Here is a 17574-nt window from a genome sequence, read left to right as displayed (position 1 = left end):
TGGAAATTGCTTCATGATAATGCTCCCACTCACACCTCAGTGCTTGTTTGTAATTTTTTGGCAAAAAAAAAAAAAAAAAAAAATGCGAAAACGTTATGTTGGCTCAGCCACTGTATTCACTGGACATGCCCTCTGTGATTTCTCTCTGTTCCTGAGGCTGAAGAGAATTGTGAAAGGACATCATTTTGCCATCATTGATGAGATAAAAACAGAATCACCAAAGAAGCTGGACGCCATAATGAAAAATGAGTTCCAGGAGTGCTTCCAAGTGTGGAAAAAGTACTGGCACAAGTCTATTATATCTGAGGAATGTTACTTTGAAGGGGACAAAATTGTTGTTGATGAGTAAATGAAGATTCTTTAAGGAAAACAAAAATTCCCTCTACTTTTTGAGCACACTTCATATTTATGCTTATCTGTTCTGTACATGTGAGATGGTGATGTTTCAGTGTACATAATTAAATCCGACAGAAAAGTTATGCAAAAGGAACTTGCAAAATTATATACAGAATATTTAAGAAAGATGATAATGCCAGGAAACTGGAACATTGTTGTAATTATTCTCATTCACACATCAGGAGATAAACAAGACAGATAACTACAAACCTATCAGCTTCGTATTCATAATATATAGGATAGTCACTAAAATAATTACCAACTGTGGAGAGAAAAATGTGAATTTTAAAAATAGGAAGTATCAAGCCAGCTTTAGAATTGGATACAGCATAATGGACTACCTAAAAGCAGTGAACAGGTTATGAAACTTCCTGACAGATTAAAACTGTTTGCCGGACCAAGACTCGAACTCGAGACCTGCCTTTCGAGGGCAAGTGCTCTACTGACTGAGTTACCCAAGCGTGACTCACGACCCGTCCTAACAGCTTTACTTCTGCCAGTACGTTGTCTCCTACCTTCCAAATTTCAGTGAGCAGAACTATAGAGCCCGATTTTGAGAAGGCTTTTGACTCCTTGGTCAACAATATTGGTACTGCCAATCTCTGAGAAGAAGGAAATTTGATCAGCCAATGCTAATGCATTGAATACATGTTTATGTATTTATTATTTTTAAGTCATCTGTCATCTGACTGGTTTGATGCAGCCTGCCACAAATTCTCGTGTTGTGCTAATTTCTTCACCTCAGTATAGCAACCACCCTATATCCTCAGTTATATCTACATCTACATCGATACTCCACAATCCGCTTTACGGCACGTCGCAGAGGGTACCCTGTACCACTATTAGTCATTTCCTTTCCTGTTCCTCTCGCAAATAGAACAAGGGAAAAACGACTGTCTATATGCCTCCTTAAGAGCCCTCATTTCTCGTACCTTATCTTTGTGGTATGTTAGAGGCAACAGAATCATTCTTCAGTCAGCTTCAAATGCTGGTTGTTTAAATTTTCTCAATAGTGTTCCTCGGAAAGAATATTGCCTTCTTTCCAGGGATTCCCATTTGAATTATCGAAGCATCTCTGTGTGTCGTTCGAATCTAACAGTAACAAATCTGGCAGCCCGCCTCTGATTTGCTTGGGTGTTTCCTTTAATCTGATCTGGAATAGATCCCGAACACTTGAGCAATACTCAAGAATAGGTTCCACGTTTATGCGGTCTCCTTTACAGGTGAACCACACTTTCCTAGAATTATCCCAATAAACCGAAGTAGACCATTTGCCTCCCATACAGTAATCATCAAACACATGTTCCATTTCATATTGCTTTGCCGCATTAAGCCTGGATATTTAAACAATGTGTTTGTGTCAAGCAGGGCACTACTAACGCTGTATCCCAACATTATGGATTTGTTTTTCCTACTCATCCACATTAACTTACATTTTTCCATGTTTAAAACTAGCTGTCATTCATCACACTAAATAGAAATTTTGTCTGTCATGTTGTATCCTTCTGTAATCACTCAACTTTGACACCTTACCGTTCACCACCACAGCATCATCAGCAAACAACCATACACTGCTACCCACCTTGTCCGCCAAGTCATTTATGTATATAGAGAATAACAGTGGTCCTATCACATTTCCCTGGGGCACCCCTGATGATACCTTTGTCTCTGATGAACATTCGCCGTTGAGGACAACATACTGTGTTTTATAACTTAAGAAGTCTTCGAGCTACTCGCATATTTGTGAACCTGTTCCATATGCCTGTACCTTCTCTAACTGCCTGCAGTGGGACAGTGTATCAAATGCTTTCCAAAAATCTAGAAATATGGGATCTGTGTGTTGTCCTTCATCTGTAGTTCACAGTATGTCATGAGAAAAGGGCAAACTCAAATTTCGCGCAAACGATGCTTTGTAAAACCATGCTGAGTCATGGACATAAAGGTCCTCTGCAAACTGATGTTAGGAGTATTGGCCTTTAATTTTGCGGGTCCATTATTTTGCCCTTCTTATACACAGGAGAGACTGGAAACTTGCTTGTGAATTTGCGCTGGGCTAGAGCTTCATAATAAATACAAGCCAAGTAATGGGCCATTGCCTTAGAGTACTCTTTGAAAAACAAAATTGGGGCTACATACTGACCTAATGACTTATTTGTTTATTGGATTTATTCTGATCTCTGTCTTCCTCTGCTGTTTTTACCCTTGCAGCTCCGTCTAGTGTTATGAAAATTATTCACTGATGTAACGTATGTCCTTGTCCCGTCTTCTTGTCAGTGTTGAACATATGTTTCTTTTTCTCGAAACTGCAGAAAACCGCCTCATTTCTGATTGTATCAATCCATCTAATTTTCAACATTGTTTTATAGCTCCACATCTCAAACACTTTGATTCTGTTATTTCCCATTGTCCCCTCAGTCCATGATTCACTACTGTATGGTGCTGTGCGTAAAACTTACATTCTCAGAAATTTTGTTCCACTAATTAAGGCCTCTGTTTGGTGTTTGAATTTTTTTGGCCCGGAATGTCCAATTTGCATGTACTATTGTAATTTTTCATGTCCTCGCTTTGTCTGGTATGTGTTATTTCCTTACTTTGTCTGCTTTGTAGCTCATCAGTGAATCTGATCACTGTTATCCTTTCACCTGAATTTTAATTACCTTTTTCAACCTTTCTTTTATTTCTGTCATTGCTTCTTCGATGTACAAATTTGCTATTTTACATTGCTGGACACTTTTCAGGGTCGACAAATCCAGTTAACGTGACTAGACTTTTCTTAAGCCTTGCTTCCATTATCAGAATAGATGCAACATCAGAACAACACGTCTGGTGCCTTCACTTCCCTAAAAGCCAAACTGAATGTCATCTAGCAGCTCTTTGATATTCTTTTCCATTCTGCTGTATATTATTCTTGTTAGCAACTTGGATGCATGAGATGTTAAGCTGATTGTGCGATAGTTTTCACATTTATCTGCCCTTGCTATCTTCAGGATTTTGTGGAGATATTTTTCTGAAAGTCTGATGATGTATTTCCATCTTCATTGATACATAATAACTTCAGCAGTCCATTGGTTGCCACTTACCACTCAACGATTTTAGAAATTTCGATGATGTATTGTCTATCCCTTCTGCCTTATTTGATCGCAAGACTTGCAAAACTCTGTTGACCTCTGACTAATACTGCATCCCGTTTGTCTTCCATATTGATTAACATTTCTTCTTCTTCTTCTTCTTCTGTCATGTCGTCAATCAAGTCTTTCCCCTCATAAGGGTCTCTTTGTACCTATCTGCACTTTACTGTGAGTCGAGCAGTGAACTTCCCATTGTGGTCTTAATGTTGGTACCTTTGCTTTTAATTTCACCAAAGGTTGTTCTGACTGTTCTGTGTGCTAAATCAATCTCTCCAGTGACCATTTCCTTTTCAATTTATTCACCTTTCCCATGCAGCTCTTTCAACTTGGCTTCCCTGCACTTCTTATTTATTTTATTCCTAATCAGTTTTATTTATTTCATTCCTAATCAATTTATAATTCTGTATTTCGGTTTTTCCAAACATTTTTCTTCTTTTGTCGATCTACTGAATTATTTATTCTGTTGGTCAAGTTTTCTTTGCATTTACCTTCGTTGTACTAATGTTGACTGTTCTCCCTCTATGATTCCGCTTTGGAGAGACATGCATTCCTCTTCTGCCTGCTGTCTGTGGCATACAACATGGCAGTACCTACAGCCTTAGAGAATATCATGCACATCTTATCATTCCTCAATGCTTCAGTATGCCATTTCTTTCCTCAATCATTCTTCAGGGTGAGTCTCTTAAAATTCATTTTATTTGTCATCCTTACTAAATTGTTATCCGAATCTGTATCAGTTACTGAGTATGCTTGATTGTGGAATCTCTGTGTAACTGTATATTGTGCTAATTTCACAGCTTCCCTTGGACTTCAGCATAATAGTGCAGTTCAGAATTGAAAGAGGTGTCGGACAAGGAGATCCCTTATCACCAAAAGTTTCCTCAGCAGTCCTAGAAGAAGATACCAAGTCCTTAAATGGGGAAAACAAAGCAATGTGTGTTTATGGATCATATCTGTACGACATTGTCCAGTCCAAGCTTGTGCACCATCTCTAATGACCTCGCTGTTGTTAAATATTACATGCCAGTCTTCCTTCATTCATTTCAATATAGTCTTCAGCCTACAGTGACTAATTCACTAAAAGACAATACTATAAAACATACAATGAAATACAATATTGAGTTCTGTTGACTATAAACAGTTTTTGAGACCCATGAAAATAAGACTCACTTGTATCTAAGAACTATGGATTATCTATCACACCCATTTTTGCTATTAGTGCTTGAGATAAGTGAAACTGAATGTAGTAATTTTATGTTCTTTACCTGCTGTTTAGAACGATATACCAATCTTTAATTTATAACAAATTTACATAACATTTAAAAACCATTCTGTGGCAACATTCCAGTTTTCAGCAAATACACACGTAAAATTATGGTATCCACATTTTTTTTATAGACGTCTTCTGTAAGGTTACCGTTACACTAAAGTATTCGTGAAGTTCATAAGCAATATTGTTATTACTTTTCAGGATGGTGAGGATGAAGATGATGACAGCAATTACTTGCGGCGACTTGAAGGTGGTCTGTTCACATTACAGCTTGTAGATTATATTATATTGGAAGTATGTACAGGAGGTCCCAGCTCCATCAAGCAGCGAGTAACTCAGATCCTGAATTTGAGGGGTGGCTCAGTGAAAACGATAAGGCATGTTATGAGAGGTAAGTTTAATCCAATGCTATGAGAAGACATAAACATGCCATCATATGATGTGTGTACCAATAATGAATTTACTGTCATATTTTTTCTATATTCACAGCCCTTGTTGTATTCTGGAATCAGTTTGTCTCCAGTTCTACAGATTTATGTAATTTATTCTCTTGTTTAGTGAGAAGACATCACATCCATTCAGTTTTTTTGTGGAGAGTTGGAGGGCACATGGCACTTTCTTTAATTGCGTAATGTAATTGAAAGTGGCAGGAAGGAAAGCTTTCTGGTTAAATGATAAATGTTATGAAGAATCAGGGAATACTGATTGGCAGACTGTGTAGGTGAATCTCAAATGAGTCAGAAGTTTCCCTCCAACATAATCCATTTAAAAAATGATGAACTCATAACAGTCCCGGAGTTGTTCAGCGAAGAAACAAGCACCAATTGTTAGTAAACTCATTGACAAATATGTGACTTACTAATTGTTCTGCATGTTGTACAGAAAAGAACATACTTCATTAAATTTTCATTCCCTCACTGCAACAAATGACATAAAACACAATCAAGGCCAACATAGACAGCTTACCTACATGCCTCATCTCTGCTTGTCAGCTACATCCTTTATGCTGTCCAGGTGTAAAGTGCCTGATGGCTGGCTGCTCTCTCTCCTATTGGCACCCAGCACCCGTCATTTATGTAGGAAATCTGGGTTGTGTGTCTGAAGTCACCAATGTCACCATTTCATCAAGAGACTGCTAGATTGTCAATGTAAACTCTTCCATTCAGTATATAATTCACCACTTCCTCGCTCTACATTGTAACACCTATCTTTTTCTGAATAGACTGTATGTCTGACAACATGCATGTTATTTTTTTACAGTAGTACTGATTTGCTGCCAGCTGGGCGTAACTGTCCCTGAGGCTGTAGCTAAGTAGCTGAACTATGTTTCACTACATTGAAATCCTTCATAATTGTGACTTTCTGACTTATTCAATCTTGTATAATTAAATTATTCACTAATGTCAGCTGCAAATAATCTTTACTTGGCTGTGAGATGGTTTCATTGGCAAGTGTTAGTTAAAAAATGTGTACTAATTTGATCACTATATTAGTGCAGTTGGCACTGATGAATATAACCATATTTTAAGAGTATTATGAAAGGATAAATTGCTACTCACTATAAAGATGACATGTTGAGTTACAAACAGGCACAATGAAAAGACTTATACATAAGCTTTCAGCTGAAGCCTTCTTCAGAAAAGAAACACACACACTCTCTCTCTCTCTCTCTCTCTCTCTCTCTCTCTCTCTCTCTCTCTCTCTCTCTTCTGCCACTCTGGCCAGACAACTGAATTGTGTCAAATGGGAGCAACAATCTGGAGTGGAGCAGGGAAGGGGGAAGGATAGCAGGGTACGGGTGGGGAAGGAGGAATCAGCAATCAGCATTGCCTGGCAGAGTGTGCAGGGAGTAGAAGTGGCAGGACGAGATTGCCAAGCACAGCATTAGGAGGCTGTGGGGAAATAGAGGGAGTGGGTTGGGGAGCAGAAAGGAGAGTAGCAGATAAGGGGAAAAGACTAGCAGGTGCACCAGCAGGGAATAGTGCACAATGAGGGTGCAGCGATGCGAATCGGGAGAAGATGGCAGGACAGAGTGGTTGAAAACAATTGGGTGGAGATGATGGGGACAAGAGGTTACTATAGGTTGAGGCCAGAACGATTTTGGGAGTGAAGAATTTGTTGTAAGGATAACTTCCATCTGCACAGTGCATGATAGCTGGAGATGAAGGGAAGGATCCAGATGGCACGGGTTATGAAGCAGCAGTTGAAATCAGGCAAGTTATGTTCAGCTGCATGTTGTGCAACAGGATGGCCTCTTTGCTCTTGGCAACAGTTTGATAGTGGCCATTCATCCTGGCAGACAGGTTGTTGTTGTTTTATTTGCTTATTCTTCATAATTACAGCTTATTATCTAAAAAGCTGAAATAGGCCATACAAATCGCATTTCCTTGCATAGTTATAATTTATATATTAATTATTTATTTCCAATACTTAATTTCTTTCTTTTTTTTTAAAAAAAAAGAAAGATTAAAAAACTACAACTTCTACTACAAAACTACATTAAAACCCTTACACAGTTACCCAGCTACTAGTCTACTACAAACACTACAGAATTTGTTCTCTGTTTGTTCATTTATTTGGATGCATTTAACTTTTAGATGGCTGTTTCTGCCACTGGATCCACCCTCATGGTACCCTGGTCAACAACCATAATCTGCTGAATTCCTTGGGCGTCAGGCGCATGTCAGCAGCATTTTCACTGTAGCGAGTAATTCCACCCATCACTGTTACTTCTTAAAGTCCACAATTCTGTGATCATTTGCATTAACGCCATATAGATTCTTGGGGCAGTGTTTCACTTGGAGATTGCTGACCTCAATCATCTTCTCTCCATCTACAGAGTATGTTTAGCCTGGGCAGCAGCTTGATTTCTTATGGTTGAATGCCTCGTGGAGCCTTCCTTGGCCTTCTTGGATACTGTGGCTGCAGTATCATCCAAGATGCAGCAGGTTGACTCTCTCCTTAGTGCTGCTTTGGGATCCCATATCCTTAATTCCTTATGTCTATTATCTGCTGCGTCTTCATAGAGCGTGGAGTCCCACACTGCCACAGGTGTAGCTATCATTCATCTGTCCTTTTATTTTACATAGATATGTGGCATAACGGTCATGGCCAGTCAGCTAATGTACACTACTGGCCATTAAAATTGCTACACCACAAAGATGATGTGCTACAGACGCGAAATGTAACCGACAGGAAGAAGATGTTGTGATATGCAAATGATTAGCTTTTCAGAGCATTCACACAAGGTTGGTGCCGGTGGGGACACCTACAACGTGCCAACATGAGGAAAGTTTCCAACCGATTTCTCATACACAAGCAGCAGTTGACCGGCGTTGCCTGGTGAAACGTGCTGCCTCGTGTAGGGAGGAGAAATGCGTACCATCACGTTTCCGACTTTGATAAAAGTCGGATTGTAGCCTATCGTGATTGCGGTTTACCGTATCACGACATTGCTGCTCGCATTGGTCGAGATAAAATGACTGTTAGCAGAATATGGAATCGGTGGGTTCAGGAGGGTAATACAGAACACCGTGCTGGATCCTAACGGCCTCGTATCACTATCAGTTGAGATGACAGGCATCTTATCCACATGGCTGTAACGGATCGTGCAGCCACATCTCGGTCCCTGAGTCAACAGATGGGGACGTTTGCAAGAGAACAATCATCTGCATGAACAGTTCAACGACGTTTGCATCAACATGGACTATCAGCTCGGAGACCGTGGCTGCGGTTCCCCTTGACATTGAATCACAGACAGGGGCGCCTGCGATGGTGAACTCAATGATGAACCTGGGTGCACGAATGGCAAAACGCCATTTTTTCGGATGAATCCAGGTTCTGTTTACAGCATCATGATGGTCGCATCCGTGTTTGGCGTCATCGCGGTGAACGCACATTGGAAGCGTGTATTCGTCATCGCCATACTGGCGTATCACCTGGCGTGATGGTATGGGGTGCCATTGGTTACATGTCTACGTCACCTCTTGTTCGCACTGATGGCACTTAGAACAATGGACGTTACATTTCGGATGTGTTACGGCCCGTGGCTCCACCCTTCATTTGATCCCTGCGAAACCATACATTTCAGCAGGATAATGCACGACCGCATGTTGCATGTTCTGTACGGGCTTTTCTGGATACAGAAAATGTTCGACTGCTGCCCTGGCCAGCACATTCTCCAGATCTCTCGCCAATTGAAAATGTCTGGTCAATGGTGGCCGAACAACTGACTCGTCACAGTACGCCAGTCACTACTCTTGATGAACTATGGTATTGTGTTGAAGCTGCATGGGCAGCTGTACCTGTACACGCCATCTAAGCTCTGTTTGACTCAATGCCCAGGTGTATCAAGGCCGTTATTACAGCCAGAGGTGGTTATTCTGAGTACTGATTTCTCAGGATGTATGCACCCAAATTGCGTGAAAATGTAATCACATGTCAGTCTAGTAAAATATATTTGTCCATTGAATACCCGTTTATCATCAGCATTTCTTCTTGGTGTAACAATTTTGATGGCCAGTAGTGTATCAATCCACTTGACTGGTTGAGAAATTTAATTTTTAATCTTTCCATCATGATAGGGAGAAATTTATATGTTTTCCTGCCAGTGCATGAAGTGTCCCATTCATTTTGCCATAGTTGTAATATGCGATCTTTTATTGCCTTTTTCAAATTGGCCCCAGTTCCAAGCACCCTTAGTGCTTCCATTTGATTGCCTTTCTTTCACCAGTAAAAGCCCCCCTCTTTTCCTAATTTCCATGTCTAATGGGCATATTCCTAGAACTACTAATAAAGCATCATTCGGGGTAGTGCAGTACGCGCCCGTTAATTTCGGTAGCATGCCTTATTGAACTCTTCTCACTTACCGTATTTACTCGAATCCAAGCCGCACTTTTTTTCCAGTTTTTGTAATCCAAAAAACCGCCTGCGGCTTAGAATCGAGTGCAAAGTAAGCGGAAGTTCTGAAAAATGTTGGTAGGTGCCGCCACAACTGACTTCTGCCATCGAATATATGTAGCGCTACGCAGGCATGCCTTGCAGACACAAAGATAAATACTGGCGCCAAAACCTCTGCGTCAGTAAATAGATTTAAAAAAAAGTTGGAAGACGAGCTTTTTTTCTCCGCCATAAGTTTCGACCACTGCATTTTCATACATTATCCAACGAAGTAAATACAAATTCCGTTTTGTTCATCTTCGAATGCAGCAGCATTTCAATGTACTACGAAAATCTGACTGGCATGACTGTTTGGGATGTTTGTCAATATGGCCAACTCTACATTCTGATTTCTGAATTTTTTTCCTACCTGTGAGAAGAGATGGTTGATAATAGGAACTATTATGAATTGTAAATCACATGCAGTATTCTCTTTACAATAAGAATAATATGAATATAAACATTTTGCCATGTATTCTTTCGTGTTTGCTGCTATCTCATTTAAATCCTGTCTGCCTAATAAACTACGAAACTAGAGTGAGACAACAGCAAAGGCGGAAGAATATACATATCATGTCATGTTTATATACCTATTTTTCTTATGCCTAATAGTGATACAGTCAGAAATGAAGCACGGCAATTGACTAGATTTTTAAATCTAAGATGACTAAGTTCTGTGCAGAATTTAATGTACTAAAGAGGCGTCTGCAAAGATTTTCAAATGGAGAAAAATTTCCGCTAAACTCTCATTCAGAACATCTTCTATCATATGCAGTCTATTATTTGGTTCTTGTTGATCATTATCAAAGAAAGCAGTATTGTAAGTAACAGCAAATAGCAGTCTCTTGCCATTGTTTCGCCAATAACACGACTCCTTAAAAAAAAAAAAAAAGGGGGGGGGGGCGGTAGCGTGCACAAGAGCAAGCCATGCCGCGAGCGGCTACAGGTCGTAAACACTCATTATCAGAATGCGACAAACAATGCATGACACAGCACAGTAATGCATTTTCAGCTTAGAGTGACGTAAACACCTATAACAAAGAGAACGGCACTTATCAGATCAAAGAAAAATAAGCAATCAATTCAAACCAGACGAAGCACGCGAAAAAGGAAGGGTACCCGTATAAATATGGACGGAACGCCTGACGCATAGCAATGGCTGCCTGGCAAAGCTAACTGCTAAGCTTACAACTCGAACCAAACAACTGTAGCTGTATCGTCATTCATTCGACCTAAATTGTGTTTCATATTACAATGGACCAACTTTGTTTCGATTTGGAGGGGTGGCCTAAAACTTTTCTCTCCCCTTGAATTTCGAGTCTCAAATTTCAGGTGCGGCTTAGATTCGGGAAAATTTTTTTCCTTGATTTCGAGTTTCATTTCTCAGATGCGGCTTAGATTCGAGTGCGGCTTAGATTCGAGTAAATATGGTATTGATGCTGGCTTCACTAACTGCAGTCTATGAGGCCAGATGCTCACACCATATCCTACGGCTGTTGCTAATATAGATTGGGGGTATATTCTGATTGTCTTCAAGGGAAGCCGAAGTTGGCTGTTTGCAATGTTTATAACATCATTCATCTTGTTGGTATCTTTCCTTCCTGCTTCCTCTACATGATGTGCAAAATTATGACATTCATCCAGAAATACCCCTAGATACCTTATTACTACGCTTCTCCTAATTGTTGCATCATTTAATGTTATTTTAGGGTTTGTCCACTTTCAGCAAGAGGTACGGCGTTCTGTGAGGGGCTGGTGACAGTTTAACACTTCAATACCTGCCCCCAAGTTCGTCAGTGCTGCATTGCATTTGTCTTCTATAATTCTTCTGGACTCACCACTTACAATGAAGAGCATGTCATCTGCTTGTTGGTAATCATACCAATATAAAAATCTGAGTGAGGATTGAAGCTGCAACAGAGCTGGTACACGACATGGCTGCTGTCACAGGTTGCCCTCCTCTGGTGGGGTAAGATAACTTGTGACAGGACTGGAATAGGAAGTGCTGTATGTGTGGATTGGACAAGTCTTGCACCTGGGTCTTCCATAGGATATGATTCCAGTGGCAAGAGCTTGAGATTGGGAGTAGTGTAGGGATGGACTAGGATGTTGTGGAGGTAGGGGGGGGGGGGCACTGGAACACTACTTCTGGAGGGGGGGGGGGTGGGGAGAGCCTCGGGTAGGATGTCCCTCATTTCAGGGCATGATATTCCATCCCAGACCTTCCATTGTTTAACCACATTTTAAGCCATTTGAGATTCATCTACTTTAAGAAACAGATTATACAGGGCTATTACAAATGATTGAAGCGATTTCATAAATTCACTGTAGCTCCATTCATTGACATATGCCCATGACACACTACAGATACGTAGAAAAACTCATAAAGTTTTGTTTGGCTGATGCCGCACTTCAGGTTTCTGCCGCCAGAGCGCTCGAGAGTGCAGTGAGACAAAATGGCGACAGGAGCCGAGAAAGCGTATGTCGTGCTTGAAATGCATTCACATCAGTCAGTCATAACAGTGCAACGACACTTCAGAATGAAGTTCAACAAAGATCCACCAACTGCTAACTCCATTCGGCGATGGTATGCGCAGTTTAAAGCTTCTGGATGCCTCTGCAAGGGGAAATCAACGGGTCGGCCTGCAGTGAGCGAGGAAACAGTTGAACGCGTGCGGGCAAGTTTCATGCGTGTATCTGGACATGCTGGAAAATTGGCTCATGCCACAACTGGAGACCGACAGCGCCGACTTCATCTTTCAACAGGATGGTGCTCCACCGCACTTCCATCATGATGTTCGGCATTTCTTAAACAGGAGATTGGAAAACCGATGGATCGGTCGTGGTGGAGATCATGATCAGCAATTCATGTCATGGCCTCCACACTCTCCCGACTTAATCCCATGCGATTTCTTTCTATGGGGTTATGTGAAAGATTCAGTGTTTAAACCTCCTCTACCAAGAAATGTGCCAGTGCTGCGAGCTTGCATCAACGATGCTTTCGAACTCATTGATGGGGATATGCTGCGCCGAGTGTGGGAGGAACTTGATTATCGGCTTGATGTCTGCCGAATCACTAAAGGGGCACATATCGAACGTTTGTGAATGCCTAAAAAACTTTTTGAGTTTTTGTATGTGTGTGCAAAGCATTGTGAAAATATCTCAAATAATAAATTTATTGTAGAGCTGTGAAATCGCTTCAATCATTTGTAATAACCCTGTATTTATGACAAAAACTGTCCCCATCATCAGTACATATTTCTTCAGGCTGTAGCCATGTCTACTGGCTTACTTCAATTTGTGAAACTTTGTCAGAGGCCAGAAAAAGTGGCAATTGAAGCCCATAAGTGAACTAGACATCCTGCAAAGCTACTCACTTCAGTGTGTGAGGGTTGTTTGCAGAAGTTACTAAGCTGTATAACAAACTTGAAGGTAGCCGTAATTAATGAGAACTAAGACAATAATGTACAGCAAGTTCACATGAAATTACACAGTTCTAATATGAGAAACACTGAAAAAATTGCAGATTATGCTGTTGGTCACCTTCTAGTAAAGTCATTCAAAAATCAGAACAATTACAAAATGGTTTAGACAAGATATTTGTATGGTATGAAAAGTGGCAATGGACCCTGAACAATAAAAAGTGTGTGGTCCTTGATATGAGTACTCCGAAACCTCTGTTACATTTAGGTTAGTTGGTAAATCTCATAAATTTAAGGGCTGTGTATTCATCTAAATACCTACAGATTACATTTATGAGCAACATAAATTGGAACCATCACATAGAAAGTTTTGTTGGGTATGCAGGCCAAAAATTGCATTTATTGGCAGAACACTTAGAAGATGCAACAAATGTGCTAGAGAGACTGCTTGCAATTGCTTTTCTGCCCTCTTCTGGAACGCTCCTGCATGTAGGATTGCCAGAGGACATCAAAAAAGCTCAAAGAAAGGCAACTTGTTTCCAATTCTCATGGCGTTGCGGAGAAAATGTCACAGTTATGATGAGTGTGGCGGGGTGGCAATAATTGAAACAAACAACGATATGGAAAGGATAGATTGCCAGTCAAAGTCAGGTGGCAGCACTTGGAGACATTGCCCCCGTGTGTGTGTGTGTGTGTGTGTGTGTGTGTGTGTGTGTGTGTGTGTGTGTGAGAGAGAGAGAGAGAGAGAGAGAGAGAGAGAGAGAGCTCCTTCGGAAGAAGGACTTTGTCTGAAAGCTTAAATATTTTAACATTCTTTTTCTTTGTGCGTTGGTGTGACCCAAGGTCTCCTCTTAATGATGAGTAGTAATCTGTCATTTCCATATTGTTGTTATTCTATCCTGGACTTTCCGTTGTCCAATCACTGAAACAAAGGTGTTGTTCATTGTGGCAAGATCTTTTTATGCCATTACAATCGCCATCTTTTTCCCTCTGAATGCCATTTTGTTGACTTCTGCCTATGTTAGCAGAAAATACCATTGTGATAAAATAATAGAAATGTGAGCTCACACAGAATCAATTAAGCATTCATTTTTTCCAAGTGCTATTCAAGAGTGGAACAGTAGAGAAAGAGTCTGAACATGTTTCTATGAATCCTTTTCCAAACATATTTTTATGAGTTGCAGAGTAATTGTGTAGGTGTGCAGCAGTTTAACTGCACTGCCTTGGTATGTAAAATGTATGTATGTATGTATGTATGCATGTATGTAAAATATCATCCATAAAAACCAATGAATAATACAGCAGGGGAAAACTGTGAGTGCCTAAGATGGGAAGAGAAGGATTTTCATTTTACTGAGATGTAGTGATCTGGGTTAATTCAAGGGACAAATGAAGAAGGTATGAAAACAAAAGGGAGGTTTTCAGGTACAAAGATGTATCTAATACATGTAATACTTCTGAATAAAGAGCAGGTGTGACTCCTGAAGTATGTTATGGAAATAGCAGCAACATTGTAATCTTATATTTTATAGATAAACAGTCATAATTCAACATGCCTCTTTCTTCTTTCAGAGTATGCAGGAAACCTTGGAGATGCAGGCGATACAGATTGGAGAGATGTCGAACAGCAACATATACTCCAGCTTGTAGACAAATTTTAACTTTAGTCACTTGATTTGTTTTGTATATAAATAATTGAAAGTGACTTGTAATAAAGATTTTGTTATATTTTTTTATATAGTGTGTCATAATTTTATTGGTGCAAAACTTACAATTTTCCATTAATAATTAAATTAATATTTGAAGACTAAAAAGTTGCCCCTGCCCTCACTTTTTAGGGCAGTTTAAAAAGAAACAAGCCAAAGGCTATAAAATGAAAACTGCTGAAGGGATATAATGCCATTGCCTATAAAGGAAAGTCCGTATAAGAATGCTGAGGCTCCGAACACACTTCTATAATGACATAGGTGCACACCAACATGACAGTAGATTGGTCATAGGCACGCAGTGACCATCCACGGTATTGAGCAGACCTGAAAACAGAGAACTGGAGACTACAAAAGAAGACCAAAAGTGTGTAGTGCATTTCCTTACAGCAGAAAGAGTGCAGGGAATGGAAATTCATTGAGGAATGGCCCAATTGCAGATAGAGCACTGAGCATCCATTGCAGTTCCAATGCTCAATCTGACCTCTGGGGCAACTGCTACCACTGTAACTTACTGGTCTCCAGGAGTGAGGGTATCCACCTGCTGGACAGTGATATTGGTAACGTAGTGTGGCATTCCAGATTGTTCATCATTGGCCAACGACATCCATCCTTCCACGAGTTGCTTCTGCCAGCCTTGATCTTTGCGATATACATGAAGTGCTCTTCATACACTCGGCCATTCTTTGATGAATTTCCATTTCCTGCATTCTTGTTGTCAGGAAATGCACTGCACCCCTTTGCTGTTAAAAGAAGACTCTATTTCTCTGTTTTTCAGCATGATGAGTGCAGAGGATTGGCAACGCATGCATGTGCCCGCTCTGTCATCCATGTCATTCTAGAGATGAGGGACCATACATTCTTTGCTAGGTGATGGCATGACAATCCCTTCAGCAGTTTTCATTTGAGAGTCCCCAGTTTGTTTCTTTTAGAACGGTCCTAATATTCCAACATTACAGATGGGTTGAATCCAACTCAACACGATTCGGAGATGTTACTGTTGTGGAAGTGATTCACAGAAATGCCAAGGAAACTGGTATAGACATATGTACTCAAATACAGAAATATGTAAACAGGCAGAATACAGCACTGAGTTTGGCAATGCCTATATAAGACAGTTCATGTTAGATCAGTTACTCTTGCTACAATGGCAGGTAGCTCGGTGCACGAGCGATGGAACACAGCATCTCCAAAGCAGCAGTGAAGTGGGGATTTTCCTGTATGACCATTTCATGAGTGTACCGTGAATGTCAGGAATCAGGTAAAATATCAAATCTCTGACATCACTGTGACCGGAAAAATATCCTGCAAGAACGGGACCAATGATGACTGAAGAGAATCGTTTGATGTGACAGAAGTGCAACCCTTCCGCAAACTGCTGCAGATTCCATTGCTGAGCCATCACATGGATATGGGCTTTCGGAGCTGAAGCCCACCTGTGTACCCGTGATGACTTCACAACAAAAACTTTATGCCTCGCCTGGGCCCATCAACATCAACATTCAGCTGTTGATGACTGGAAACATGTTGCGTGGTCAGACGAGTCTCGTTTCAAATTATATCGAACGGATGGACGTGTACGGGTATGGAGAAAACCTCCATGAACCCTGCATGTCAGCAGGAACTGTTCAAGCTGGTGGAGGCTCTGTAATAGTGTGGGATGTGAGCAGTTGGAGTGATATGAGGCCCCTGATACGTCTAGGTATGACTCTGACTGGTGACACGTATGTAAGCATCCTATCTGATCACCTGCATCCATTCATCTTCATTGTGCATTCCAACGGACTTGGGTAATTCCAGTAGGACAGAGCGACATCCCACACGTCCAGAATTGCTACAGAGTGGTTGCAGGACCACTCTTCTGAGTTTAAACACATACGCTAGCCACCATACTCCCCAGATTGATGAGCCAAAAGCCATTGAGAAACGGGCCCGCAAAATCGATGTGAACACGTTCCCACGCCTGGGTTGCCGGCGGCCATGAAGAGAACGCTGCCCTGGGAGATGCTTGTTGGCTCGCACGCTGGGAACAGGCGGCCACCAAGTGCTCAATTTCTCTGTCAATACCGGGCCAGTACACATGTCTGCGAGCCAAGGTTTTAGTACGGGAAACACCCCAGTGCCCCGCATGTAATAACTTGAGGACCTCCCTTCGTAAACTTGCAGGAACAACCACGCGAGGAGCTGTATCATCTGTAGCCAGAAGGAGAACTCCTTCCAAGACTGAGAGGCGGTCTCGTAGAAGAAAATAATTACGAAGAGGGTCTGAGGCCCGGCCCGGAGGGCGGGACGACCACCCCTGCTGAATGAGGCGAACTACTTGCCGGAGAACCGGGTCAGCCGCCGTTTCCCTGGCGACTCGAGAACTAGTGATCGGGAAGCCATCAACCGCTTGGCGGGACGCCACATCCAAATGAAAACACATAATCTCCTCTCGATCAAATGTAGGGTCCGGGCCCACCGGAAGACGGGAAAGAGCGTCGGCATTGGCATACTGGCCTGTAGAGCGAAAACGAATGTCATAATGGTACTTAGAGAGGAACAAGGCCCAGCGCTGTAGTCTGTGGGCTGCCCTATCCAGAATCTGAGAGGCGGGGCCAAATAACGATATTAACGGCTTATGGTCAGTGATTAACTGAAACTTCGTGCCATACAAGAAAGGGTGAAACTTGGTAACAGCGTAGACAATGGCCAAAGCCTCTTTTTCCACCTGG

At 41.3% G+C, this 17574-nt stretch overlaps 1 protein-coding gene across 1 annotated transcript in view; it reads left to right on the top strand.

Moving 5' to 3' along the window:
- LOC126162733 (beta-catenin-like protein 1) overlaps positions 1-14890 on the top strand; it is a 97517-nt gene extending 82627 nt beyond the window's left edge. The window contains exons 10-11 of the mRNA XM_049919397.1: positions 4996-5185; positions 14727-14890. Coding sequence (XP_049775354.1) covers positions 4996-5185; positions 14727-14815 — 279 coding nt within the window. The 3' untranslated portion in view covers positions 14816-14890. The remainder of the gene's footprint in view (positions 1-4995; positions 5186-14726) is intronic.
- Positions 14891-17574: the final 2684 nt, after the last annotated feature.

Source organism: Schistocerca cancellata, chromosome 2 (assembly GCF_023864275.1).
Source record: "Schistocerca cancellata isolate TAMUIC-IGC-003103 chromosome 2, iqSchCanc2.1, whole genome shotgun sequence".
Lineage (NCBI taxonomy): Eukaryota > Metazoa > Arthropoda > Insecta > Orthoptera > Acrididae > Schistocerca > Schistocerca cancellata.
This window is presented reverse-complemented; position numbering and strand designations above follow the sequence as displayed.